The sequence below is a fragment of the Balaenoptera physalus genome (genome assembly GCF_965194825.1).
Source record: "Balaenoptera physalus genome assembly, chromosome: 1".
Taxonomy (NCBI): domain Eukaryota; kingdom Metazoa; phylum Chordata; class Mammalia; order Artiodactyla; family Balaenopteridae; genus Balaenoptera; species Balaenoptera physalus.
In genome coordinates, this window is record NC_138882.1 from 48,641,176 (window position 1) to 48,667,573 (window position 26,398).

The 26,398-nt window shown below is 42.2% G+C and overlaps 2 protein-coding genes across 8 annotated transcripts in view; one reads left to right on the forward strand and one right to left on the reverse strand.

The window, feature by feature from the left end:
• NPL (N-acetylneuraminate pyruvate lyase) overlaps positions 1–2,823 on the reverse strand; it is a 36,739-nt gene extending 33,916 nt beyond the window's left edge. For 2 of the 7 annotated variants that reach the window (XM_082473478.1, XM_082473479.1), the window contains exon 1: positions 1,572–2,582. In XM_082473478.1, coding sequence (XP_082329604.1) covers positions 1,572–1,614 — 43 coding nt within the window. In that variant the 5' untranslated portion in view covers positions 1,615–2,582. Of the gene's footprint in view, positions 1–1,571; positions 2,583–2,637 lie in introns of those variants that run through there. The other 5 variants (XM_082473474.1, XM_082473477.1, XM_082473476.1 and 2 more) reach the window with 5 other exon arrangements.
• Positions 2,824–2,906: 83 nt separating this feature from the next.
• The window catches only part of RGS8 (regulator of G protein signaling 8), a 132,413-nt gene continuing 108,921 nt past the window's right edge, over positions 2,907–26,398 (forward strand). Inside the window, exons 1-2 of the mRNA XM_082473649.1 lie at positions 2,907–3,126; positions 11,297–11,411. The gene's annotated coding sequence lies outside the window, so the exon portion shown is untranslated. The remainder of the gene's footprint in view (positions 3,127–11,296; positions 11,412–26,398) is intronic.

Genomic DNA, 26,398 nt, shown 5'->3' on the forward strand with positions numbered 1-26,398 from the left:
AGTATAAACTTCCAGAGTACAGAGATCATTCCTTCTACTTTTTCTGCATCTCCCAAGAGTCCTGGCTCAGGTGAGCCCTTGAAGCTAGAAACAGGGCAGAACAAGGACAAAAACATGAAAGGGTACAGTGTGGCAAAACTTATTGCTTTTGTGAAAGGCCAACGGTGATACCTCCCCTTATAAACAGATACGTCCCTGGTGAGGCTTGCTCCTGAAATTAAGCCCAAATCCTTCAAGTAGCTTTGCTCTGTACTGAAGGGCAATAAAGGGGAACCTTATCAGATATATAGGATACTAGGGTTTCTCTGACTTTTTGTAGTTTGAAGATGAGACTAACTCCTGTTGGAAGTTTTGGAAGAGAGATGTAATCACCTGGCCCATGGGGAAAATGCAAGGCCAATAACACAGGCCCAGTCTACCCCAGAGGAAGGTCTGAGCATCAAATGAGGTTGATGTTGTGCCCGCTGCACATCTTCACCTGGCCTTCCTGCATGCATCTCAACTCGATAGCCCAAAGCGAACCTGCCACCTGGTCTTCTAAACAATTTCTTCCTTTGCTCCTTACAGTAGAGGGGTTAGAGCACCAGCTCTGGAGTTAGACTTCCTGGGCCTGCATCCTGGCTCCATCACTCACCAGCTGCGTGACTTTGGGACTGTTATTTAACCTCTCTGTGCTTCAGTTTCCCCTTCTGTAAATGGGGATAACAAGCATCATATTTCACAGGGTTGTTGAGAGAATTAAATTACTTAATTCTTGCAGAGTGATTAACAGCAGTGCCAGGCACATAGTAAGTACAGGTTCAGTCCCCTCCATGAAGTCTTGTCTGCTGACCACAGGACATTAGCAAGTAGCATTCCTTTATCAGCACACTCTTTCCTGTCATCTCCGCTCCACTGGTGCCCCCCTCCCCAACCCTGGCTACTCTTTTCTGTTCAGAGACTAAGTCATTTCAGTTCCAACTGTTATCTTCTTTCCCTGCAATCCTTCTCTCCCACCTTACTGCCCCTCTCCTAACTTACCCTTTGTTACTTCTTATCTAGACCAATGGGCACAACTCCATGTCCAAGGGGCCCGTAGGGACTCAAGAAGGTTCAAGTGATAAGAGTCCAGAGAGCTAGGTTCCACATTAAAAGTCTCCTATATTGAAAAGTACTAGGCTGTACACCCTAGATTTCCATATTCTTGTGCTTTTGGCTGCATTTATTTCATATTTAGAGCAGTTATAAGGATATTCTTAGGATGGTCAAAAGCTTGGACTGGCAGATAGATAGATACAGATATCCATATATCTCAAATTAAGTGCACTTAAATACAGTTTGATTGGTTAAAGATATGGGGCCTGGGAATCACTGTCCTAATCCCAACTCTCTTCTTCAAAATAGTCAGGCTGCCAGAGTAACCTTCCAGTAGCTCAGACATTTCTGATCTTGCTTTTGCCCTGCTGGAAAAAGGCCAATTAACTTCTTCCTGGCTTCCACAGGACAAATACCAAATTTCATGGTCTGGGTCTCCGTACAGATGTCTTCACACCTGAAGTGCACTAGCCCAACTGGTCCCCACTGCTACCTACCTTGTGCTGGCTTGTCCGGCTCTCCCACCCGGAATGGCAACATCTCCCACTTCAGCTCCTTCAGTATAACCAACTTTCAGAACTCACTTTAAAAACTAGAGAACATTCTCTGATGCCCTAAATGAAAATAACTTCTTACTCTTCAGAATTCCCTCAAACATTTGCTTTTCATTAAAAACTTTACATCAGAGATATTAGCAAGGTAGTTTTGGCTCGTCTAGAGTGTAAGCCATCAGGGGGCAAGAACAGCTTCAAAAATCTATCTTTGTACAGAGCAATACACTAAGTAAACAAGCAAAGACTGCTGGCTTTGTAAACTGTGAAACTGCTACAGGAGAGATGGGTTAAAAAATCACAACAACCGTAACTGAGAATGATCCAGATTTTGTAAATTCGAGTTTTAAATAAAAACTGGGTAACGTGATGCTTTCAAATTCTTCATAGCTTGTATCAAAAACAAATAGAATGTTCTCCAGCCTAAGGCTTAATGTGAATTTAGAATGTTACTACTGAAACACTTGGGCAGGGCCTATTACTCTCGAAGTCTTACACCTTTATCCACAGACAAGAACCCTTAGTGCAAAGAATTCAGGTTGCCTAAGTTAAATTCTCTTAAAAGGGAAAAGTTAAAAAAAAAAAACCTCTGGGGAAGGTGGAGGAGGAGGATGCAGCTCTGGGCATGAGGAATCACTCGAGAGAGAAATATTAATACTTGGAAAGGAAGAAACAAATAGAGAACCTAAACAAACAAACAAACAAAAATGCATAATTACAATTTCCCATCAAATGGAGGGATTGTATCACACTTAATCACTAAACCCTCTTCCCCCCAGTGGCTGCCTCTGATCATTTTGAAAAAAGGATCCTTAGGGCCCGGCTCTGTGGTCTGGACAGAATCCAGGGGAGTGGGTCCCTCTGCCCCGTCCGTACAGAGACACTCGCCCGGGCCGGGAAGGTGTCGCGTTCACACTTCCTCTGGCTCCATTTCCCAGCTCCCCTGCCTTGCCCTTTGCGTCCGGCCGTCAGCGCCTCGCCCACCCCCGAGTCCAGTGCCCCGGCCCTCTACCCCCGTTCCCTGACTGTCGGTCAGTCTCCATCCGTCCGTCCGTCAGTCCACGCCTGCGCGGCCGCGCTCACCCACTCGCCGCGGGTCCAACTCTGCCGCTCCGCGCCGCGCTCCCAAGCGCGCTTTTTATCGACGGGGCCGCGCACCACATGCCCGCCCCGCCCCAGGGCCTTGCGGCTGTAGCGCCGCCCCGCGCCGCCCCGCGCCGCCCGGCGCCGCCCCGCGCCCCAAAGCGTTAGGCAAAGGTGGAGTTCCCTCTTTCTGCGGGGTCCCCCGAACACCGGGGCCTGAATGAACGTGGGCGCGCAGTCCCAGCTTCCTGACAGTTGCGAGCATCTGAACTTGCACTTGGGTGCCCGCAGCGCGTGCTCACCCGCGGCTCGGCTCTGCTGCAGCCCCACTTACTCTGCTTGGCCTTTCCTAGCACTTCCGCGTCCTGGGCTCCTTTCCGTCTTAACTTTTCTTCTGTCCACGGCCCTGCAACAACAGGTATTTTGTGGTCCACTTGCAGGAACGTCAAGAGTTTATTTTCTAATAGCAAGTGCTGTGTTAATCAGAAACACAGCCATAAACAAGTCCTCAGCTTTCTCTTGCTGATGTGAATTAACCTCAATTTTCCATAAAAGGCAGTGGCTGATGCTTGTTTCATTTAGAAAAAAATGAATTTCTCAAAGTGCTTTCTGGTTTGCAAAGTGCTTTTATATCCATTAGGATAATTCTTTCATTGCACACAGCACCAGAAATTAATTCATTAATGAATTCATAAAACAGTTCTGTGTGGTGGGTTCTATTTTTTTAATTCATATTTTACAGATGAAGAATTCTCCCATTTTATAGATCAGAAACCGATGTTTAGAGAGTTAAGTGATTTGCCAAAGGCCGTAGAGCCAGTGAGTGGTTGAGCCGTACTTTGATTTCAAGTAGTCTGGGAGCTGTTACTATTAACTGCTATTCTGTTATCCTGCAAAAAAGGAAGGAAGGAAGAAAGAGTCCTAGTTACATCTGTTTGTTTTGTAGTGTTAAGAATATTATATTCCAATGGGACAATGTTAGTATTTTTTTTCAGTCACACTTTAATATATGCAAAATTAAGTATTTCAACACCCCAAAGATATAAGCCATTAGGGTTAATATTGTCAGCCAATAAGCCAGTATTCTGAATATATTTTATATAATATTTTATAAATAAATACATGTTTATATAAATATATAAATGTTTGTATAAATTTGGTAGTACACAGCAGTTCCTTATTATAATGTGTTAGGATTTGCTAAGAAGCAGATGCTAAAATGGGAGTTGATGTGCAGGAGATTTTTGGGGAGAGGGAGCAGGAAAAGGCAGGGAGAGCCTTTAGGTTGTCATAGAGGGCTGACACCTGTGGAAGGAGAGATGGAAAGAAAGAGGGGAGGGTAGAAAGAGTCTCATTAGAGTGGGGGGCGGTGCACATCCCAGTATCCACGATCTGCCCTGAAGAAACTCACAGCCTCTACTGTGAATTGTGGGAAAGGCATTTATTTAAAAAAAATATATAGGCCTGTGCAAAGATGCTAAGAAATCCTGAGGGGAGACTCTCAGTGGGCTAGTTGAGTGGGTGTGTGTTTATGTGTAAGTGTGTGCATGATGAGGCAAGAGAGTGTTTCAGGAAAGTCTTCCTGGGGGGGGGGAGGTGACACCTGAGTTAAGTCTTAGACAATTGAGTAAGCCTTAGAAGAAGGGAGAGACAACAAAAGGCTCACTGCTGGCTTAAAGTCCTCTGACACTTTTCTGATGAGTGGCAAGGGCTCTGTGACATTTCATCTCTTGTTAGCCAGTATTATTTAATCACCTTTATTAACTTTTCATGCTTTTGTTTCCTGCCCCCTCACACCACTGTGAGGTGCTCCAAGCAGGCACCGGGTCCTATTTCTTTGTTTTTCCCACAGTGCAGAGAGCACAGCGTCTGTCCACCTGCAGCCCAGGAGTGTGGGGTTTGGAGGCATTGACTCCCTTCAACTCTCCTTTGTTTTTTTAGAAATATTGGGGTTCCACATCGTAGTTTGTTCACTCTAACTCAGGTTTGAAACTCGGTGATGTAGAGGAAAGAGCTTGGGGGATGTAGAGCACTGGAATTGATCAGATTGGCCACATGTTCCATCCTTGGAGCGGGATGTGGAGCCCCATCACGAGGCACCTGAACTGGGGTGAAGGGTGGTTTCCCAGAAGGGTTGCCCTCACCTTCTTGTGAGCCTGCTGAAAGGTTCTAGAACCAGTTTGAATGTGTATGTGTCAGGGAGGGGGTTTTCCCACACTAAGAAGGAGCAGTTCCCTGACACCAGCTGGGTGTCCTGTAATTTAACTCACTTCTTACACTGTTTACCCAGAGCATCAGATTCCACAAGGGTTCAGTCCTCCCCTCCACTTCAGCTGCCACTTTAGACCCGGGTTGTTACCTGTGCTTCTCACCAACTGGCTGTAAATCAGAGGTTCCCATGACCCCCTCCTTGGGTTGGATTAATTTGCTAGAGGGGCTCATAGAACTCAGAGAAACATTTTCCTTACTAAATCACCGCTTTATTATAAAAAGCATACAACTCAGGCACAGCCAGTTGGAAGAGATGCATAGGGCAAGGCATGGGGAAAAGTTGAGATTCCAAGCCTCCCCAGCTGACCTCCCCACTCTCTGAGTGAAACCGAGCAGGGCCCTGTGGGCCTCCAGGGCACGGAGGCCTCTTTTTGTCCCCCATTTCTTATAGGCCAGACTCCAACCTCCATGACCTTCCCTGAATTCCAAAGGGCAGATTTGAACAGTTGCTAATCAAGGGAGAAGCAGCCAAGAAACCACCTGAGGCAAGATTAAAGGGACCAGAGAAGCTCATCAAGATCAGGAGATCCGACCACCTGAGGCCCTGCACACACCCTAATCTTGTCAGCAACCCCACCCTTGGGAAGTATTGTTACAAAACCCCTCATCAAATCCTCCTGGGTGGGGACACATAGTTTTTCGAGGCAGGAGTCCCCTGTGTCCCCCTTTGCCTGGCAAAGTAATAAAGCTGTTCTTTTTTACTCCTCCAAAGCTCTGTCTCCACATTTCTATTTGGCGCTGGTAAACAGAGGCCAGGTTTTCAGCAACACCAGCACTTCCGTGTGTTCACCAACACGGAAGGTCTCCAAACCCTGTCCTTTGGGGTTTTTATGGAAGCTTCATTACACTGGCAAGAATGATTAAATCATGGGTATTGGTGATGGAGTCAACCTCCAGCCCCTCTCCTCTCCCTGAAGATCAGGGGGTTGAGACTGAAAGATCCAACCCTCTAATCACAGGTTTGGTCTCCTGATAAGAAGCCCCTATCCTTAGGTGCTTTTCAAAAGCTGCCTCATTAACATAACAAAAGACACCTTGATTGCTCTCATCACTTAGGAAATTACAAGGTTTTAGTCACTCCATGCCAGGAACTGGATGAAGACCAAATATATATTTCTTATTATAAATCACAATATCACAGTTGCCCTTATCAGAAAAGAAGAAATGGATTTCAGGCAGCTAAAATACTGCTACATTAGGGCACATTCATGAAGGAAGGAGAGGGTAAGTTGGATCTTGAAGTGTTGCTGTCCATTGTGGACCAGAACAGGTCTGTCCTTAGGTGAGCCAGAGTTGTTTCCATTCAGTGTAAAGAACGTATAACCAGGTTATAGTTATGAGGATTTCTCTTGGAAATTCTGGCCGTGCAAGTATGTCAGAGGGGCTGGTGGAAAAGCTGGAGTTCATTTTGCATCTTGTCAAATGCTTGTTCTGCATCTATTGAGATGATCATATGGTTTTTATCCTTCATTTTATTAATGTAGTATATCACATTGATTTGTGGATGTTGAACCATCCTTGTGCCCTTAGAATGAATCCCACTTGATCATGGTGTATGATCCTTTTGATATTTTGTTGAATTTGGTTTGCTAATATTTTGTTGAGGATTTTTGCATCCATGTTCATCAGAGACACTGGCCTGTAATCTTCTTTTCTTGTGTTGTCTTTGGTTTCGATATCAGGGTGATGTTGGCCTCGAAAAATGAGTTAGGAAGTGTTCCCTTCTCTTCGTATTTTTGGAATAGTTTGAGAAGGATAGATATTAAATCTTTGAATATTTGGTAGAATTTACTTGTGAAGCTGTATGGTCCTGGACTTTTGTTTTCTTGGGAGCTTTTTGATTACTGTTTCAATCTCTGAACTAGTGATCAGCCTATTCAGATTTTCTATTTCTGATTCATTCTTGGAAAGTTGTATGATTCTAAGAATTTGACCATTTCTTCTAGGTTGTCCCAATTTGTTGGTGTATAGCTGTTCATAATATTCTCTTATAATCCTTTGCATTTCTATAGTATCTGTTATTTCTCCTCTTTCATTTCTGATTTTATTTATCAAGGCCTTCTCTTTTTTTCTTAGTGAGTCTAGCTAATAGTTGGTCAGTTTTGTTTATTTTTATGAAGAACCAGCTGTTAGTTTCATTGATCTTTTCTATTGTCTTTTTAGTCTCTATTTCATTTATTTCTGCTCTGATATTTATTATTTTCTTCCTTCTACTAACTTTGGGCTTCGTTTGTTCTTCTTCTTCTAGTTCCTTTAGGTGTAAAGTTAGATTGTTTGACATTTTTCTTATTTCTTGAGGTAGACCTGTATTACTATAAAATTCCCTTGTAGTACTACTTTTGCTGCATCCCACAGATTTTGGAATTTTGTATTTTCATTTGTCTTCAGGTATTTTTTGATTTCTCCTTTGATTTCTTCATTGACCCAATGGTTGTTTTGTAGCATGTTGTCCAGTCTCCACATTTTTGTGATTTTTCCAGCTTTCTTCTTGTAGTTGATTTCTAGTTTTATACCTTTGTGGTTGGAAAAGATGCTTGATATGATTTCAATCATCTTAAATTTGAGACTTGTTTTGTGTCTCAACTTATGGTCTGTCATTGAGAAAGTTCCACGTGCACTTGAAAAGAATGTGTATTCTGCTGCATTTAGATGGAATCTTCTGTAGAAATCTATCAAATTCATCTGGTTTAATGTTTCATTTAAGGCCAGAATTTCCATGTGGACTTTCTGTCTGGATGATCTATTCATTGATATAAGTGAGGTGTTAAAATCCCCTACTATTATTGTGTTCCTGTCAATTTCTTCCTTTAGGTCTGTTGATAATTGTTTTATGTATTTTGGTGCTCCTATGTTAGGTGCATATATAATCACTGTTACATCTTCTTGATGAATTGTCCTCTTTTTTATCATATACTGTCCATTTTTGTCTCTTGTTACTATTTTTGGCTTGAGGTCTATTTTGTCTGATAAAAGTATGGCTACACCTGCTTTCTTTTGGCTGCTATTTGCTTGGCATATCTTCCATCCCTTAACTTTTAACCTGTATTTATCTTTAGGACTGAGGTGATCCTCCTGAAGGTAGCATATAGTTGAGTCTTGTTTTTTATTCCATTCAGCCACTCTGTGTTTTTTTTTTTTTTTTTTTATTTTTTTTTTTTTTTTTTTTTTTTTATTTTTTGGCTGCACCCTGCAGCATGTGGGATCTTCCCTGACCAGGGAACGAACCCGCACCCCCTGCAGTGGAAGCACAGAGTCTTAACCACTGGACCACCAGGGAAGTCCCCACTCTGTGTTTTTGATTGGTGAATTCAATCCATTTACATTTAGGGTGTTTTGGTTTTTTTGTTTTGTTTTTTTTAATTTGAACACAATGTTTTTTTCATTACCCTTATTTTTTTTAAACTGTAGTTTTTTTTGTTGTTGTTTTTTAAAATTTTATTTATTTATTTATTTATTTATTTATTTATGGCTGTGTTGGATCTTCGTTTCTGTGCGAGGGCTTTTCTCTAATTGCGGCAAGTGCGAGCCCCTCTTCATCGCGGTGCACGGGCCTCTCACTATCGCGGCCTCTCTTGTTGTGGAGCACAGGCTCCAGATGCGCAGGCTCAGCAATTGTGGCTCACGGGCCTAGTCGCTCCGTGGCATGTGGGATCTTCCCAGACCAGGGCTCGAACCCGTGTCCCCTGCGTTGGCAGGCAGATTCTCAACCACTGCGCCACCAGGGAAGCCGGTTTTGGGTTTTTTTTTTTTAACATCATTTGGAAGCTTTTATTTTTCCTTAATTAATTAATTTATTTATTTATTTATTTTTGGCTGTGTTGGGTCTTTGTTGCTGCATGCAGGCTTTCTCTAGTTGTGGCAAGTGGGGGCTACTATTCGTTGCAGTGTGCGGGCTTCTCATTGTGTGGGCTTCTCTTGTTGTGGAGCACGGGCTCTAGGTGCGTGGGCTGCAGTAGTTGTGGCTCATGGGCTCAGTAGTTGTGGTGCACGGGCTTAGTTGCTCCTCGGCATGTGGGATCTTCCCAGACCAGGGCTCGAACCCGTGTCCCCTGCATTGGCAGGCAGATTCTCAACCACTGCGCCACCAGGGAAGCCCGTTTTGGGTTTTTTTTTTTTAACATCATTTGGAAGCTTTTTTTCTTCCTTAATAAATTTATTTATTTATTTACTTATTTTTGGCTGTGTTGGGTCTTTGTTGCTGCGTGCAGACTTTCTCTAGTTGTGGCAAGTGGGGGCTACTCTTCGTTGCAGTGTGCGGGCTTCTCATTGTGGTGGCTTCTCTTGTTGTGGAGCACGGGCTCTAGGTGCGCAGGCTTCAGTAGTTGTGGTGCGTGGGCTCGGTAGTTGTGGCTCGTGGGCTGTAGAACGCGGGCTCAGTAGTTGTGGCACACGGGCTTAGTTGCTCCTCGGCATGTGGGATCTTCCCAGACCAGGGCTTGAACCCGTGTCCTCTGCATAGGCAGGTGGATTCTTAACCACTGCACCACCAGGGAAGCTCTAGGGTGATTATTGATAGATGAGGAATTAGTACCGCCATTGTATCTTTGTTTTCTGATTGCTGTATACTTCCATGTGTTTTTGTCTGTCATTTTGGTTTGGTGGTTTTCTGTGATATTTTTCTCAGTTTCTAGAGGGACATCTCTTGAAGGGAGAAAAGTCCTGTGCATAAACTTGGTTTCAGAGAACCCTCTGGGGTCACAGGAAGGGAAGGTGTTGAGAGCAGTCATGATCAATGTCTCCTGGCTCAGTCCTTTGGTAAACATCCACTGGGTTCCTAGGGAGAAGGAGCTTGAAGGAAAAAAATCAATTGAACAGAAGAGATGTACTTCCATACTTGTCCTTCTTAAGTGGGGATCTGTGATTCCAGTTTTTTAAAATAAGAGTTTTATTGAGATATAATTTAATAGTATACATTTCACCTATTTTAAGCATACAGTAGTTCAGTTGTCTTTACTATATTCAGAGAATTGTGCAACCATCACTACAGTCAATTTTAGAACATTTCCAACACCCCCCAACAACCTGTACCCATTAGTAGTCACTGTCTATTCCCTCCCTCCTCCCTGCCCCCAGCCCTAAGCAACCACTAATATTTCTATTTCTATAGATATGTCTGTTTTGGACATTTCATATAAATGGAATCATTACAGTATGTGGTCTTTTATGTCTGGCTTCTTTCCCTTAGTGTAAGTTTTTAAGTTTTCTCCATTTTGTAGCATGGTTCAATTCTTTGTTCCTTTTTATGGCCAAATAATATTTCATTGCATGGATATACCACATTTTATTTATCCATTCATCAGCTGATGGAAATTTGAATTGTTTCCACTTTCTGGCTATTAGGAATAATGCTACTACTGTGACTTCAAATTTTCAACCTCCTCGAATTTTGTGGTGTCCTTTTCCATGCGTGGAGGGCGTGGCATGGATTAAACCGGGGGAACATTGCCTTGTTGCTGACTTGGAAACCCTCTAACTGATGTGCCAGTGGGTTTTACACATTGTTAGGTCACCACCTAATAATAGGAAAACCCTTTGAAAATTTGGACCTCGTTTGACTACTAGCAAGGGTGAATCATGAGAGTGCTATAGGTTGAAAACAGAAGCGAAAGTTAATAATATTAATTTTACTTGGCTGGGCTTCTTCGACAATATTCAAATAATTACAGAGGCAAGACTTCCTTTTGAAGGATGTTCAGCCTGCATTAGCTGTTCCCTACATGAACCTTAGGCCTTTGGGAAACACACAAGTGAGTCTATTCTACTTGTGACAATAGTCTGTAAGTTTCCCCAGAGATCGCAAAGAGAAATAAGCATGTCTTCCGAAGCATCCCAAAGCCCAGTAGCTGCTTATATTATGAGTAAGGTAAAAACTCACCACTAGGTGACAGTCTATCAGCAGAAATTGCTTTCTCTTTTAATGAATCCTTTCTGGACTGAAAGTTTCTGGGAATATCAGTAAACAGTAAAAATACTAGCTAATCTTTTCTTTCTCCCATTTCCCCATCCTCCTTTCCCCCAAATCTATGCAGATTACATCTTTAATTTTAAATGTTTTTAATCCTTGTTTCTCTCATTAATATAAAAATAATGAGAAAAAAAAGATGTATAGAAACACAGAAACTAGACTTGGAAAATTATGTTTCCCCACCCCACATACTAGCCCTTTGGGTTTTGAAGATGAAGATGACTCTAAGAAGAGGTATATTCAGTGGTCTTGACCTTTTGATATGTAGAAGATACTTAAAAATCTGGTTCAAGTCTATAAGTATTTTCTCTCTCATGGAAAAAAAAAAAAACAACGCTATGCTTCCTTTCAGCATTTGAGGTGAAGATGGAGCAATTAGGAGAAATACATTTCGGTTCTTTTATGAAGAAAGTTTATTACATGTACCTTTTGAATGAAAGGAAACTCCCTGGAAGGAATTCATTGAGGTAAGTGCAGTTTGAAATTTTTTACCCAAGGCTGGTTTGATTCTGGGTAACATCTGAATTTAGGTGCTAATAGTTCAGGCTCAGGAAGGCTTAGGCCCCCTCTGTCAGCTGGTAGCAGGGGCAGGAGCCCAGATGGCCTCTGGAGGGGGACTTGGAGATGTTTTGCTGGTCCTGTCCCTCCTTATTCTTTCTATCCAAGCCGTCAGGGCGTCATTATTCTGGTCCAGCACTCTCAGATTCCAGCTTTCAGTGGTATTTCCACTGTCCCCATTGGTCAAGTTCTTCTGGGTCTACTGGAAAGCTCCCATAAGTTATTCCAAAGTGTTACTCTTTATTCCTGTGCCCCATTTCTCAGGTTAGGTATCTTAGTTATAACTAAATTATGTTAGCTCTGAAAGTAATACATACAGGCTATATTTGGTCATACATGTAAAGGTGGCCAAAGTAGGTAAAAAAAGCAAAACACAGAACTGTATTCAATTCTTCCATCTGTATTAAAAGAAGTAAAGGTGTTTGTAGGGATATACCTGTATATGCAGATAAGTTATCTAGAAGGAAAACGGTGATGTTCAGAATACTTAACAACTGGTTCAGCATTGGCAAACAGGGATGGCTGCTGGCCTTCGAGCTGGAGGGATGCTGGAGACCCCCTAGTATCTAAGCTTTAACTCTTTAATGATTGATTGAAATTCTGGGCAGACAGCACTCCACGGGCTCAAAACAGTGGCTATTTACCAACCTGAAGGGAAATATTTAAATATTTTAACAACCTGTGGATTATACTAGTGTATGCCAGCAGCTATCAACTGTTTCTCCTAGGAAAGGGGATTGAGGGAGGGAGGGACTTAATTTTCCACATGCCTTTTAGTTCTGTTTGAAATTTTTGTTTGTTCTTTCCGTTGAACCATGTACTTGTGGATAGAATTTCATTTTGTTCAGCTCAGAAGGTAAGTCTTTTCTTAGAATTTGGTTCTAGACATTTCTGTCTGGTCATCTGACTCCAGTCTGTCTACAGCCTCGGGGCCATCTTCTTTAGTTCCGTCTTGCTGGAAACTCCTCCACCCAGAGCTTTGCATAAGCCCCTCTGCTTGTCTGGCTGAACTCCCTCTCACCGTCATCCAGTCTCCACCCCCGTCCCCAAAGTTGGTGTCTGAATCCCCTTTTGTTACTTTTCTTGGACCTCCTATCTCTCCACCTACCAGACCTCAGTCCCATTACTAACTAGTGTAGGTATCACTCTGCTTAATCTTGTGACCAGGAAATGAGCACTTTTTTGTGTTCATACAACTTTTGTGTATGTAGAACCTGTGTTTTCTGAAGCTGTACCTATGCATCAGCACTGCGGGTAATGGTTATTATCTTAGTGGTGATAAGTCACGTTGCATTGGCTGTGCCTCCACCTGCCTGTGGAGTGGACACCCCTGCCTCCAGCTCTCCCCCAGTGTTCCTGGGAGGCATGTGGTACCTCTACTGTGCTCCCTCCCTTCTTTCCCTGTAAGACTTGCAGCTCCTTGTTGGTGTCCCCTGCCATGAAGCCACTGGGGGGCAGTGTCTCATCTCAGCCACTGTCACAGCCACTCTCAGCCAAAGTTGCTCTCTCCTGGGGCCTAAAGACATGGAGAGAAGCCCCTTCTCTTCCACTTTACCACAGTTTTTCACCCAGGTCCCAAAGCGGCATGACTTGTACCCAGTGTCTCACTGAGCCCCTTCCCTCTCTACCTGCAGGCTCTCCGTCCACAGGCTCAGACATGAGTCTATGGGGCTTAGGCAGGGAACCAAAGTCGGAGAGGAGATTTTTGTGTTTCCCATGCCCCTTTCCGCACCCCAGGACTATTCCTTCCTATCCTTTCTCCACCCCCAAGGCTGTCATAAAAGCATCTTCAAGCCGTCCCTTCCCTTCAGTCTAATCAGCTCCTAACCAGGTCCACTGCTCCCTTAGATTTATCAGACAGAGTTGACTCTTAGTGGTGGGCACCACTGGGCTCAAGCTGACAGCCTGGCCGCACACGTTCTATTCACACTTACCTCCCTGTGTGGTAGTTAACTGTTGGCCCCGTCAGACTGTGGGTTCCTCAAGTATGAGTTTCTAACTGTGTAGTAGCCACCTTTGTCTCCCCGGCACCCAGGCCCTGCCTGTTTACACGGCAGACCTTGAAAAATACTTTTGAAAGAAAAATTGAACACAGTCATTTAGCACAGATACCCAAAAGAAAATAGCTCATCTTTGCCAAAGGGAGAGTCAGGCAGCCCACCCAAACGGAGGAAAGCTATTCTTAAAGGGTGTCCTCTATCCTACAAAAGTACTGCTTCAAAGCTGTTTAGGCTCCTTGCATTCTCAGGTGGAGAAGAGCCAGGGTTAGAGCAGTACTTTCGGAGAGGCTTAAAATGATCTTTTTTTTCCTTTTTATTTTTTGGCTGCGCCCCGCAGCATGTGGGCTCTTAGTTCCTCGACTGGACCGCTAGGGAAGTCCTAAACTGATCTTGTTTTAAGAGAATAACGTGTTGAACAACTATTATTTGACTAGTTACATTTTATTGTGTACTTGCCAATCGAAAAAACCAAAGACAAAAACAGGAAAGGGCACAGTATGGCAAAACATATTGATCAGAAGGGGGAAAAGCAGGTGATACACAGGGACAGAACATTTTATTTGTATCATTCCTAGTTCAGAGAAATAAGGTTAACTCAGTGCTCCTTCACCTACATGTTTATAGCGGAGGTGAAAGTGACAGACTGAGGCATGGATTTGTTAATGCTGGGTATCAGGTGTTTCTTCGCTTATTATTTAGTTGAATAAGTCTGATGTCATGTGATAGACCACTAAGCATAAGCGATTCTTCAACCAAGAAAGAGAAAGAAATTGTATAACTATCTGACTTTGTTCTCTGAGAAGCAAACCCATGATTCACCGCAAAGGCAGACACTCTTCAACTGGTGTGTGAGACAAACAGAGGTATTCATTGTATTTATTACGATAATAATAATTCTTAACACTTCCTTCAAGGTGTGGCATTTGCAGAAATTGGAAAAAATAAGAATATTCCAGCAGGCTTAGGACACTCAGTGGTAATATCACAAATAATTACAGTCATTGAAATAATTTCAGAGATGAGAATGAGAGTTTAGTTTGAGAGAGAGAAAGAGAAAGAGAGAGAGAGATTTATTTAACAATCTGTTAACGATCCCACAGCTCGTAAGAAGTCTCTCTAATTCCAAAGCATGACCTCTTTCCTCTACACGGCAATGCCTGCTCAATGGGAGAATGCTATCATGTAAAATCTTCAGATGAAAAACATCACGTGATTTTAAAAATGGTATTGTTTGGTGACATGTTTTGGTTTCCCTGTTCTATAGACATAGAAAAACTTAGGTAGAGAGAAACGAAATGACCTGCTAGGTGATGAGGCAGGTTGGACTGAAGGATAGTGGCTGGAATGACCACAGTGCCATGTGTTCTGTTACCCAGCACCTTCTCTGTTTTCTACTCCACCTTCTAGATAACTCAGACGCTGGCTTAAAGCCCATCAGAAGATCAACCAGTCTCCCCACCCACCCACCAACCAATAAACCAGCCAGCGTTTGTCAAAGGCTCACTTTGTTGTTCTTGGAACAGTGTTTGTTTGGTGCTGTGGGAAAGGCCGAAGCAAGACCAGACAGGGTCCCTGCCACCCTGGTGCTTGTAATCTACATGGGGAGACAAGACAAAGAAAGCTACACGACACAATTACAGAATCTGACAGAATATAATAAAGTGCTAAATTGTGTGGTGTAGGCAATTAGAGAACAAGACAGTATATAATAAAGTGCTAATTGTGTGGTACAGACAATAAGTATAATAGGAGTTCAGTGAAGGGATGGATGAGTGTGGGCTGTAGTCTTCAGGAAAGGCTTCTCATCATGTCAGGCTGCCGTGTTTATCCAGTGCATGATGGGAAACTGAATATGAAATAGAAGATGGATTAAGAGCAGAATAACTGTGCTGTACCATGACATCTCCTCTCAGTCTGGGCGAGGACAGAAAGAGAAGGAGTTCTTTGACAGGTGGCATTCTCCATTAAAAAAAAAAAAAATCAAATGGAGAAAGGCCTTATTTTCTTTATTGTGTTACAGAAAATTTCCTCTGAAACTTATTTCAGCAGTTTTTTAAAAAAATTTATTTATTTATTTATTTATTTTTGACTGTGTTGGGTCTTTGTTTCTGTGAGGGCTTTCTCTAGTTGCGGCGAGTGGGGGCCACTCTTCATCGCGGTGCGCGGGCCTCTCACTATCGCGGCCTCTCTTGTTGCGGAGCACACGCTCCAGACACGCAGGCTCAGTAGTTGTGGCTCACGGGCCTAGTTGCTCTGCGGCATGTGGGATCTTCCCAGACCAGGGCTCGAACCCGTGTCCCCTGCATTGGCAGGCATGTTCTCAACCACTGCGCCACCAGGGAAGCCCCTGAAACTTATTTTAAATGGAATAATGTGTTACGTACACTAGGAGAGTTCAGTGTTTAAAGAAACTATGTTGTAATTCCTTTTCATTAATGAAGAATACTTTTGCATAATAGATAATCACTTCCTAGTTTACACAAGATTCCTTAAAGCAAGTAAATAGATACTCTTTAATACTACTGGTGGGACTGACAAACCTATTGCAAGGTAATTTGGCAATGTGTACCTCAAATCTTGAAAATGTGCATATTCTTCAGCTTGTCAATTTCACTTCTGGGAATTTATCCTAAGGAAGTAATCACGACTGACTGCAAGAATAACTTTTCTGCAAGGATAATTATCACAGAGTTGAGAGAAACTGGGGACAACCTGAATGCCCTCAAATAAAGGACTGATGAAATAAATTAACACACATTTAGAAAATGGCATGTGTAATTACTAAAATACTGTAGAAAAATATTTAATATAGTGGAAAATATTTACAAAATGTGGGTAAGTGAAAAAAGCAAATTCTAAAACTTGTAGAGTATGATTTCATTTTTGATAAAAATATGTTTTATGCAGAAAAACTTACCTGAGTGGTGAAGATATATGGAATTTCCATTTCTTTATGCTTTTGTGTAATTTCCAAATGTTTCCCAAGCTACACGGTTTGCTCTGTAGTAAGACATGTATTAAAATCCTATGGTTCTCTGATCTGGTTTGTTTTGAGAGTTTGAGTAGTCATACTCTGGACTGTCATTCAGTGAGTTTTCTTAGAGTGGGGTAGGCCTATCCTATAGGGATTCCTACAGACCTAGCAGCTGGAGGTGGAAGTGGAGGTGGTTGGAACTGAAGAACTCATGCAACAGAGGAGTTCTAGGCTAAGAGACAAGCATCAGAAGCACTGTTCCATTCTCCTTTGAATTAGAAACAATTCCTATTTAGCAGAATATATACCTTATTTCTTGAACTCACATCAGGTAGGAGATGTTTTAGAGGTATACACATTTTTTAAGGCTCACACAACATGAATTTTTAATAGCAAAGCCTTTCAGAGGGGGGCAGAAAGCCCAGGACATGAATCAATTTTTAAGACGTCTGGAATACTAAAAAAAAAAAAAAAAGCACCGAAACAGAGTTTGAGAAGTTGTATTTTAAACGTTTGTCTTGAACACAAGAACAGAAAGTAAAACTTCATTTGGAGATTAGGTCAGAAGCCTAAATTTGAGCTCTCTGGTGAATGTGGGCTCAAAGACAAATCAGGCACTGCCTTGAAACCACATGAGGATGTGGAATCACTGAACAAAAACAACCAACGTCTGGAAAGGATTTTGGAATTTTTGGTCCACGGGATTTTCCATGTCTAAACTGAAAACAAAATACTCTTTTTCTATTCTAAGGACTTGATTTAGAACTATTTTGAAAGGGGCCTTTCTCTGAAACATTTCAATACAAAAGTACTTTATTTTCTCATCCTATGACTCAGTGTCTTACATTTTTTAGGTTTTGACTAATCTAAGGTCTTCAAATATATTTGTTTGAACCCCTTTTCATTAGTAATTTTCTATTTTTACCTCACCATCTAGCTTCTCATCTTCAGTTGGCCCAGTGAAAATAAAACACAGCAAAGTCAGAATTTTACTTCCTTTTTTATGCTTCCCAAATATAGAGGAAATCCTTGGATACCCAAGTTTGGGGGAAGTCAAACCTTAGCTAAAACTGGGGCATGTCTGCCTCCCCTTTGAAGAATCCATCCTATAGGAAAAATTCTGTGGGCAGCATCCCTGGAGTACAAGTGAGGACTTGTCCCTGCACACTCCTTTGTCTTCCCATTACTTTGGGTTAATTAACCCTCTGTGCACCAGGCTTTCCATTGGGTGGCATTGCACAGTGCTCGGCTGGAGGATGAGTGGCGTATAGCAAGTAATTAAAGCATTTCTGACAAATGGCAGACAGCTGACATAGACAAGCCTTCTCTCCCACTACCTGTATGTAGAAGGCTGGATAAAACATGGCAGCAATTGAAAAGATATACAACCAGTATTGTAAAAAGTAAGGGAAATAGTCTAGGTCTCAGTATGAAAAAGGAACTCAGAACCAGTGTGATAACTGTAGCTAAATGTTGCTGGACCTGAATGTGGGTCCGAGAATCTGGGGGCTGGGGTGTTGAGGCCCATGCAGAGACAGGATATGTGGCCTCAGGCCAGGTTTAGGCAGGGCACTGTGACTAAGCTTGTCAGATTTAGCAAATAAAAATACAGAATGCCCAGTTACAGTTGAGTTACACATAAAAAAATGAATATTTTTTTTTTAGCATAAGTATGTCCCAAAAGTTGAATGGTGCATACGTAAAGTAAAAGATGTTTACTTGAAATTCAAATTTAACTGAGTATCCTGCCTAGAAATTGTCATACTGAGTGAAGTAAGTCAGACAGAGAAAGTCAAATATCCTATGAGATCGCTAATATGCAGAATCTAAAAAAAAATGATACAAATGAACTTATTTACAAAACAGAAACAGACTCACAGACTTAGAGAAAGAACTTAGGTTACCAGAGGGGAAGAGTGGGGGGGAGGAATAGTTAGGGAGTTTGGGATTGACATGTACACACTGCTATATTTAAAATGGATAAACAACAAGGACCTACTCTATAGCACAGGGAACTCTGCTCAATATTATGCAACAACCTAAATGGGAAAAGAATTTGAAAAAGAGTAGATACATGTATATGTATAACTGAATCACTTTACTGTACACCTGAAACTAACACAACATTGTTAATCAACTATACTCCAATATAAGACAAAAAGTGAAAAAAAAATAACTGAGTGTACAGTATTTTGTCTGATAACCTTGTGACAGAGTTCTGTCAATAAATCCTGGAGTCTATGCAGGGTGCCTCATCCGTGAAGGAGGGACTAGAGAAAACATTGACCACTGTTGTGAAGAAGCAGGAAGCTTGTAGTTAGTCTGGGGCCATGGGTAGGAAAATGTAAATGCCTCCCAGGCCTTACCATGAATAAACATAGAATTTAAATTTATACAACCTAAGGGAAGTAGAAATGTCAACCTGAGAAATTACCATAAAAACTGGTCCAGAACCTTTGAACCCTCAGAATTTCACCGGAAACAAACTGATGTGTTGGGGGTATTTCTTGAACTTAAACACACAGGGATCCATTGGGATAAACAGCCCTGCTGAAGGTGAAGTCTTAATAAAAAATGACAAACCAAATGAAATGAATCACCCTGAAGGGCAACCCAAAGGTAAAATAAACAGGAAAATTAGCCACTTAAGAATTGAGCTAACTTTGAAAAATTGTGAAATAGGTTTCTTTTAAATGCCAGAGACATAAAGGAAAGAATAGAATGAAAGAATAGTTTATTATGAAAAAAAGAATAGGTTTGTTTGAAAAAGAACCAAATGGAAAGTATAGAAATTAAAAATGTACTTGTTGACATTAGAAAGTCAAAGGGACATGTTACATAGCACATTAGACACCTGAAGAGAACAAGTGAACTGGAAGAAAGAACTGAGGCAGTCACCCCGAATGAAGCACAGAGAAATAATGAGGCAGAAAAATATGAACATGAATAGCAGAATTGGAGGTTAGAATGAGAAGGTGATGCATCACAACATTGTAAATCAACTATACTTCAATAAAATTAAAAAAAAGAAGGTGATGCGTGCGTGGACACACACACACGCACACACACACACACGGAAGACATAAGGAAAGGGGAGGGTGGAGAGAACAGAGGTACAATTGTTAAGACATAACAGAAGTTGCTTTTAAAAAAGACACCCTAAAACACAGAAACTTATTTCTCTCCCATATAAGATGTCAAGGACTGGTAGAGTGGCTCTGCTATTTTCAATCTGTGGCTTCTATTTCAGGATCCCACATGGCTTCTTTAGCCTTGGCCCTCAGGTCTGTATCCTAGGCAGGGGTGGTGGTGGTGGGGGAGTTTGCAGGCAAGGGAGAAGGGGCATGCATGCCCATTTCCTTAAAAGCACTGTCCAGAAAATACACACATCACTTATATCAGAAAGCCATTAGGGAGGCAGGGAGAGGTTCTATCCATAGCCACCCTTTTTTTTGATGAAAAATAATGTTCAACCTAGAAATCTATATCCAACTGAATTATCATTCGAGAATGAGGGAAAAATATTGGCATTTAATGATAAATAATTTAAAAACTAGACTCTTGCTAAAGAACTACCGAAACATATACTTTGGTAAGATGGGCACTGGATATAGAAGGAAGGTGTGGGATACAAGAAACGATGATAATAGCCTCCCTGTATGCCTTGAACTCAACTGCACTTAAAAATTCATCTTGAAATGTATAAAGCAAAAATATGATGGAATTATGAAGATGAGAGGTACCTTGGAAAACACATCAGATCAGAAGATTTGGGTTGTGACCTCTGCTTTTACACTTTATTTCTCAGAACTTCAGGTTAGAACTAGGTATTTCTATAATTTATTCTAACTTTAAAAAACAACAGTCACTCAACTCTGATTCATCAGTTTTACGTCCTTGTGGTGTAACTTTTCTGGTTTACAATGTGGGTTTTGGATTATGACAATCCTGGTTCAAATCCTTGCTCTGTCATTGATTAACTTTGTGATCTTGAGCAGTTTAACCTCTTAAAGCCTCAGTTTCCACATCTGAGAAATAGAAAAATAATTGTTCTTGTGTTAGAGTTCTCTAAGCAGTAGAAGATGACTCTTGCTGAATAAGAGGAAAAGCATTTTATTTAAAAAATATTGGATGAATCACAGAAGAGTTCAGTGGACTGTAAAACTGGGCTTGAAGATAAGCCTGGTGGAACAATGCCACAAACTAAGCCACAGATCTAATGGAAAATTGCTGCTGCTCCACAGCTGCTACTTCTGCATCAGAAAATCACCACCGCAATCCCTGGGAAATAGCCACCACTGCTGCTGCCACCATGAAAAACCAGACACCTCTGCCTCCCCTTCACCAGCGAAGATGCAAAGATGGAATGTCCATGCACAACTTCTTTCCTTGTTGCTTACTTCTGAATCAAAATCTTACGATGGCATCCCCGATTGGCAGTAACTAAAGCACATGCCTGAATCCTAGCTGCAAGGGAGGCAGGAAATTTGCATTCTCACTTCTTTTTTTAAAATTTTTTAAATTTATGTATTTATTTGACTGCACCAGGTCTTCGTTGTGGCATGGGGGATCTTCGTTGTGGCATGTGGTATCTTTAGTTGCGGCATGCGAACTCTTAGTTGTGGCATGTGAGATCTAGTTTCCTGACCAGGGATCGAACCCAGGCCCCCTGCATTGGGAGCGGGGAGTCTTAGCCACTGGACCACTAGGGAAGTCCCGCATTCTGTTGGAGTGATAATGACTCAGAATTTGGATATTTCCCCAAATATAGGAAGGAGACTCAAAAGATGATAGGCTGTCATGAATAGGATAGATGCCCACGATCATCATCATATTTACTGTCCTGAATTTGAACTCCCTCCTGTGTTTGGGGAATTTACCTTTTTGTAAGTCTTGCTAGGTGGAAGATTTTCACCTACAGCAGAAGCCAAAAAAAGACCAGATACTGGTTTGCTTGAAATTTTGACATGAGACTTAAGCTCTTGTCCTGTGCTTTGTGACCTTAATAGTGACGCAGAGAAGCAGGGGCAGTTTGGTAGTGTCAGGGAGGAAGAAATTTTCCTCTGCCCTTCTGGGTTCTTCTGGCTGGTCTAAAAAATCAAGTTGACAGGAGACAGATTAACAGGAGACAATCAAACAAAAGTTTAATAACATGTATACATGGAAGAGACCCAGGAAAACTCAATAACTCGCCAAAATGGCCAAAGCCCTCATCTTAAATACCATCTTTAGCTAAAGACAAAAGAGGATGTTGGGGGTAGTGGTTTGGACCTACAAAGGGGAGGAAGGCAATATACATGGAGATGGAAAATCAAATGTTTGGGACTTCCCTGGTGGCACAGTGGTTAAGACTCCGTGCTCCCAATGCAGGGGGCCTGTGTTCGATCCCTGGTCAGGGAACTAGATCCCACATGCATGCTGCAACTAAGAGTTTGCATGTCACAACCAAGGAGCTAGTGAGCTGCAACTAAGGAGCCCGCCTGCTGCAACTAAGACCCAGTGTGACCAAATAAATAAATAAAAATATTAAAAGAAAAGCACATGTTTGATAAATAAATGTTTGCTTGGCCATGCAGAGACAATGGGATAAAGGGAGGAATTTGTATGAGCAGAATTTCCGAGGTTCCTCCCTAGTTCATACTGTAGGTGTATATGGTGATAACTCCTTACTGGAACAGGTCCTCTGTCTACTTCCCTTTAGGCAGTTAGGGGGAAGGTCAGTGGTTCTTCCTGAGTCTTTGGGGCTTCAAAAATAATCAGCCTAAATTAATCTTCATGCCAAAGAGACACAATTTGGGGTGGCAAATTTTGCTCCCCTACAGTAGTCATTCTAGTGGCAGAGTTTTGATGGCTGTGACAGTCAGTGCCCAATAGTCAGTAGCAGTAATGACAATAGGGTGCAGAGTCCACAGCTCTTATGATCATGAAGAACATCTTTTTCCTCATCTGAAAATGGGTACACCTTACTTTAGAGGGTGCATGTAAGAATTCATTGAGAATTGCATGTGAGAAAGGCCTCTAAAAGCATCAAGGGCCTTCCTTATACATGCAAGGCATTATTCTCTTCCCCAGTCACAGCCTTGGGAACATAGCATAAAGTTTGGAGTTCTAGCAGAAAAGGAACAATCTATTTAAACTTTAAGAGAATACATAAAACATGTAAGAGAAAACAAAGACTATTCATTCATTTGACCGTTATGTTTTGAAAGGTTATAAATGTAACCCTACATAATTTGTTAACTGGAATAAATAACCGATCACCTATTTTGAAAAGCTGGCTACTCCGTCATTACATTATACTCAATGTGCAATTGAGGTGTTTGAATTCCAGCTGTAATATGTCTTTTGAGTATATTCATTTGAAGCTCCAGATAAGGCTGATTCAAAATTCTCTGGCATATTACAGTTACCTCTCAGTTAAAAAAAACTCAAGACATCTCATTGCCAGAATCTCATGTGATAAGAACGTACAGTTGATATAGCAGGGGTTTTCATTTTGTTTTTGTTTTTCAATCCTCATTGTGTGGTGTCCCTGTCTAATATTTGTGTGTGTGGTTGCAGTTTCCTTTTTGTAGCATTTGGAGTGGAGAGTGATAGCGGGGGGAATCTTGAGTCCTTCAGTCAGTGGTGTGCTAATCAGCCAACTTTTGGAGAGAAAAAAAGCCCAACAACTAATTTATAGCATTTGTCAACTGCCAGGGTTAAATACATCCACCATGGCTAATTTCAGGTTACCAACGTGGTGTCACAAAACACGAATTTGGGAAGAGATGTGCAAGATAAGTTCTTGTTAACTAGAGGCAGACAGCTCCCAATGCACTCCCCTGTCAGTTTGCATCTTAAGTGTTTGCTCTTAAGGTAAAAAAACTTCATAGGCCATAAATCATACCATATAGTTTCATATATTTCAAAGCTATACTGGCCAAAAAAGGGGATTCCTAACAAAAAGTTTTATCCCAAGATAAACCCTTTAAAAGCTTTAAGCCTCTTGTCCCTCTAAACTTTTTAAAAAGTTGCTAATTTAAGTAAAACGGAGGCAAAGACATCTCTTTCGACCCTAGAGTGGTGAAGGGGTTTCTGTTCAGGGTGGGAGCCCTTTCCATGAGTTTCTGTGTGAAGGGGCCTTTTCCAGCGACACTGAATCATTTCTTACGTTTATCCAGCACTTTGCAGTTTTCTTCATTTGATTCTCCATTTTGAAGAGGAGAAAGTTCGCTCACGCAATGGAAGAATGGAGATTTGATTCTTTTCAAATCTGGTGCTTTCCCGGTGGCTCCACACGTGCCATTCCCCAAGATGACCAGAAACTTCCCCGGTTCCTCTCTTGACATCCAACGCAGACAGGATGTTTTCTGTTCAACTGCCCGGAAACTTATTTCCTCACCCCCTTCTCACTTTCATAGGAGGAAATTCCCTTGGCCTTCGATGGGCTTGCTATTTTCTGTGTCTCCTTGGATCACATTCCTGCCAAGGTCCTGCCTCACTTGCAGATCGTCTGTGACTAGCCACTCCCACATCTCCACTCGGGACTGCGACTGGTCCCATGTCCCAGCAACGCCATAGGGATGCAGTGCTTGAGAGCTTCCCGAGGAAACTTTAAGGCTCATCTCTAGAGACAGCGTGCTAGGCCGAGTCATTCTGCCGTCTCAGTAATAACATTAATCCACCGTTATTAATGGTGCTGAGAATGAATTTTTATGATACCAGTGATTATCATACAAACTCAAAACCGTACCTCATTTGACTTTCTAAGCAGCCGCAGAAACAGCAGTCCTTCAACAGTTTCATACAAGGAGGGGAAAATAATGACTGCATAGGAAGCCTGAAAAGCTTAAATAGCATTTAACTAATGCATTCATATGTTAACCAAATATTTATTGTGCATCTCTCATGTTCATGGCTCTGTTGAAAGTCCTGAAGACTTTCTGGGTCAAATGATGGCGTTTGTATTCCTCACGTTTTTGCAGAGTGGCAAGGCAGACATACGCATTGGCAGTTGTAATTGAAGGTGATAGATACTACGGTAGAGAAAAGTGCAACCATGGAGGAGGAGGTGTGTTACTTTGCCCAGGGGAATGAAAGAACCTTCACAAGAGTTCCAAGCTGGAGCTAGGATTTGAAGAACAAGAATGACACCAATTATGTAGTGCTTACTACGTTCCATGAACTGTCCTGTTATAAGCATTTGCCATATATTAACCTATTTAATTTTCCAAAAGCCCTACAAGGTTGGTACGATTATCATCCCCATAGGAACCTGAGAAATAGAGAAGTTAAATAACATGTTCAGTGTCACCTACCTAGGGAACTGTGGAGCTGGGATTTGTAAATTTATTTATTTAATTTATTTATTTTTGGCTGCGTTGGGTCTTCGTTGCTGCGCGCGGGCTTTCTCTAGTTGCGGCGAGCGGGGGCTACTCTTTGTTGCGGTGCCCAGGCTTCTCATTGCGGTGGCTTCTCTTGTTGCAGAGCATGGGTTCTAGGAGCGCGGGCTTCAGTAGTTGTGGCTCACGGGCTCCAGAGCGCAGGCTCAGTAGTTGTGGCGCACAGGCTTAGTTGCTCCGTGGCATGTGGGATCTTCCTGGACCAGGGCTTGAACCCATGTCCCCTGCATTGGCAGGCAGATTCTTAACCACTGCGCCACCAGGGAAGCCCTGGAGCTGGGATTTGAACCCATGCTGTTAACCCCTGATTTGCTGGGATTATGGGGGTGAGAGGGGAAGGGGTGTGTGTGGAGGACATTCCAGGCGGAGGGAACAGCATGGGCAATGAATGGCCCAGACACATGAGAGAACATCCCATGATTTTGTTTTGGGTTTTGGTGGGAAAGCAACACAGAGCCACTGATCATACATGCATCATTTTTCTTTCACCACAGAGGTTTTTCCAGAGGATGTTAGGAAAGGAATTTGTCAACACCATTTCTCAAAACCTGAATGTTTTTAAATGGCTGCTGTCCAGCTGTTCACCCTGCTGAGTTGTTGGCTGAGAGTTCTAAATACATCCCCAGGTGAAGGATACAAATTTCTTGATTTCCCATTATTCTTGAAATTGATTTATTCTAATGCTACTTGAGGCTAAAATTGCAAGATTTATTCCCACGTACGATATAGCATTTCTGGGAGAAAATTATTGGGGATAACCAGGAAGTATATTCCTGATCATGGCTGAAGTTCTTGCCAGTGTCGGCTGTGGATCACCAGTGACACTGTGTGTCCCATGCAGTATCTCACCGTCACCTCGGGATAGATGACAAGCACTGAATGTGTGTGCTTTAGCAGCAACGCTAAATGTAGCAGTATTTGGCCTAGAATGGCCCTGAATGGAGGGTAATCTGGCCAATTCCATATTTCTTGGGTAATTTTCTGTTCTTAATACACTGGAGGGTAGGTCATTCATTCATTCATTCATTCATTCGTTTATTCACTCAGCCTTTTCCAAGTGCCTTCTATAGTAAAAGCTAGTAGTAACGGTTATCATTTAATAGAACTTACCATGTGACAGGCGCTGTGCTAAGCACCTTAAAACTATTATCACATTTAATCCTCACAGTAATCCCACGAAGTAAGAACGTTATTATCCCCCCATGAGAAAACAGAGGGATTAGGAAACCCGCTCCACATCACATAGTTCATTGGGCTGGCAGAGCTTGATTTCCATCCCAGATAGCCTTAGTCCAAAACCTGCCGTGCCATGTCATCTCCTTCTGTCCGAGGTTATGTAGTAAGCCTGGTTAGGGATGCAAACAGCAAACTGTAATCAAGTCAGAATGAGACAGGTATAAAGCACCGGGTCTCAGCCTTTTGCCCACTGAAACATATGCGAGCTAATGTGCATGCATGAGATGCATTCTCTGGGACAGCACCAGCATTCTGCATAATCTCCCCCCCCACCGCCCCCGAACCCTTTTACTCCACCCTCT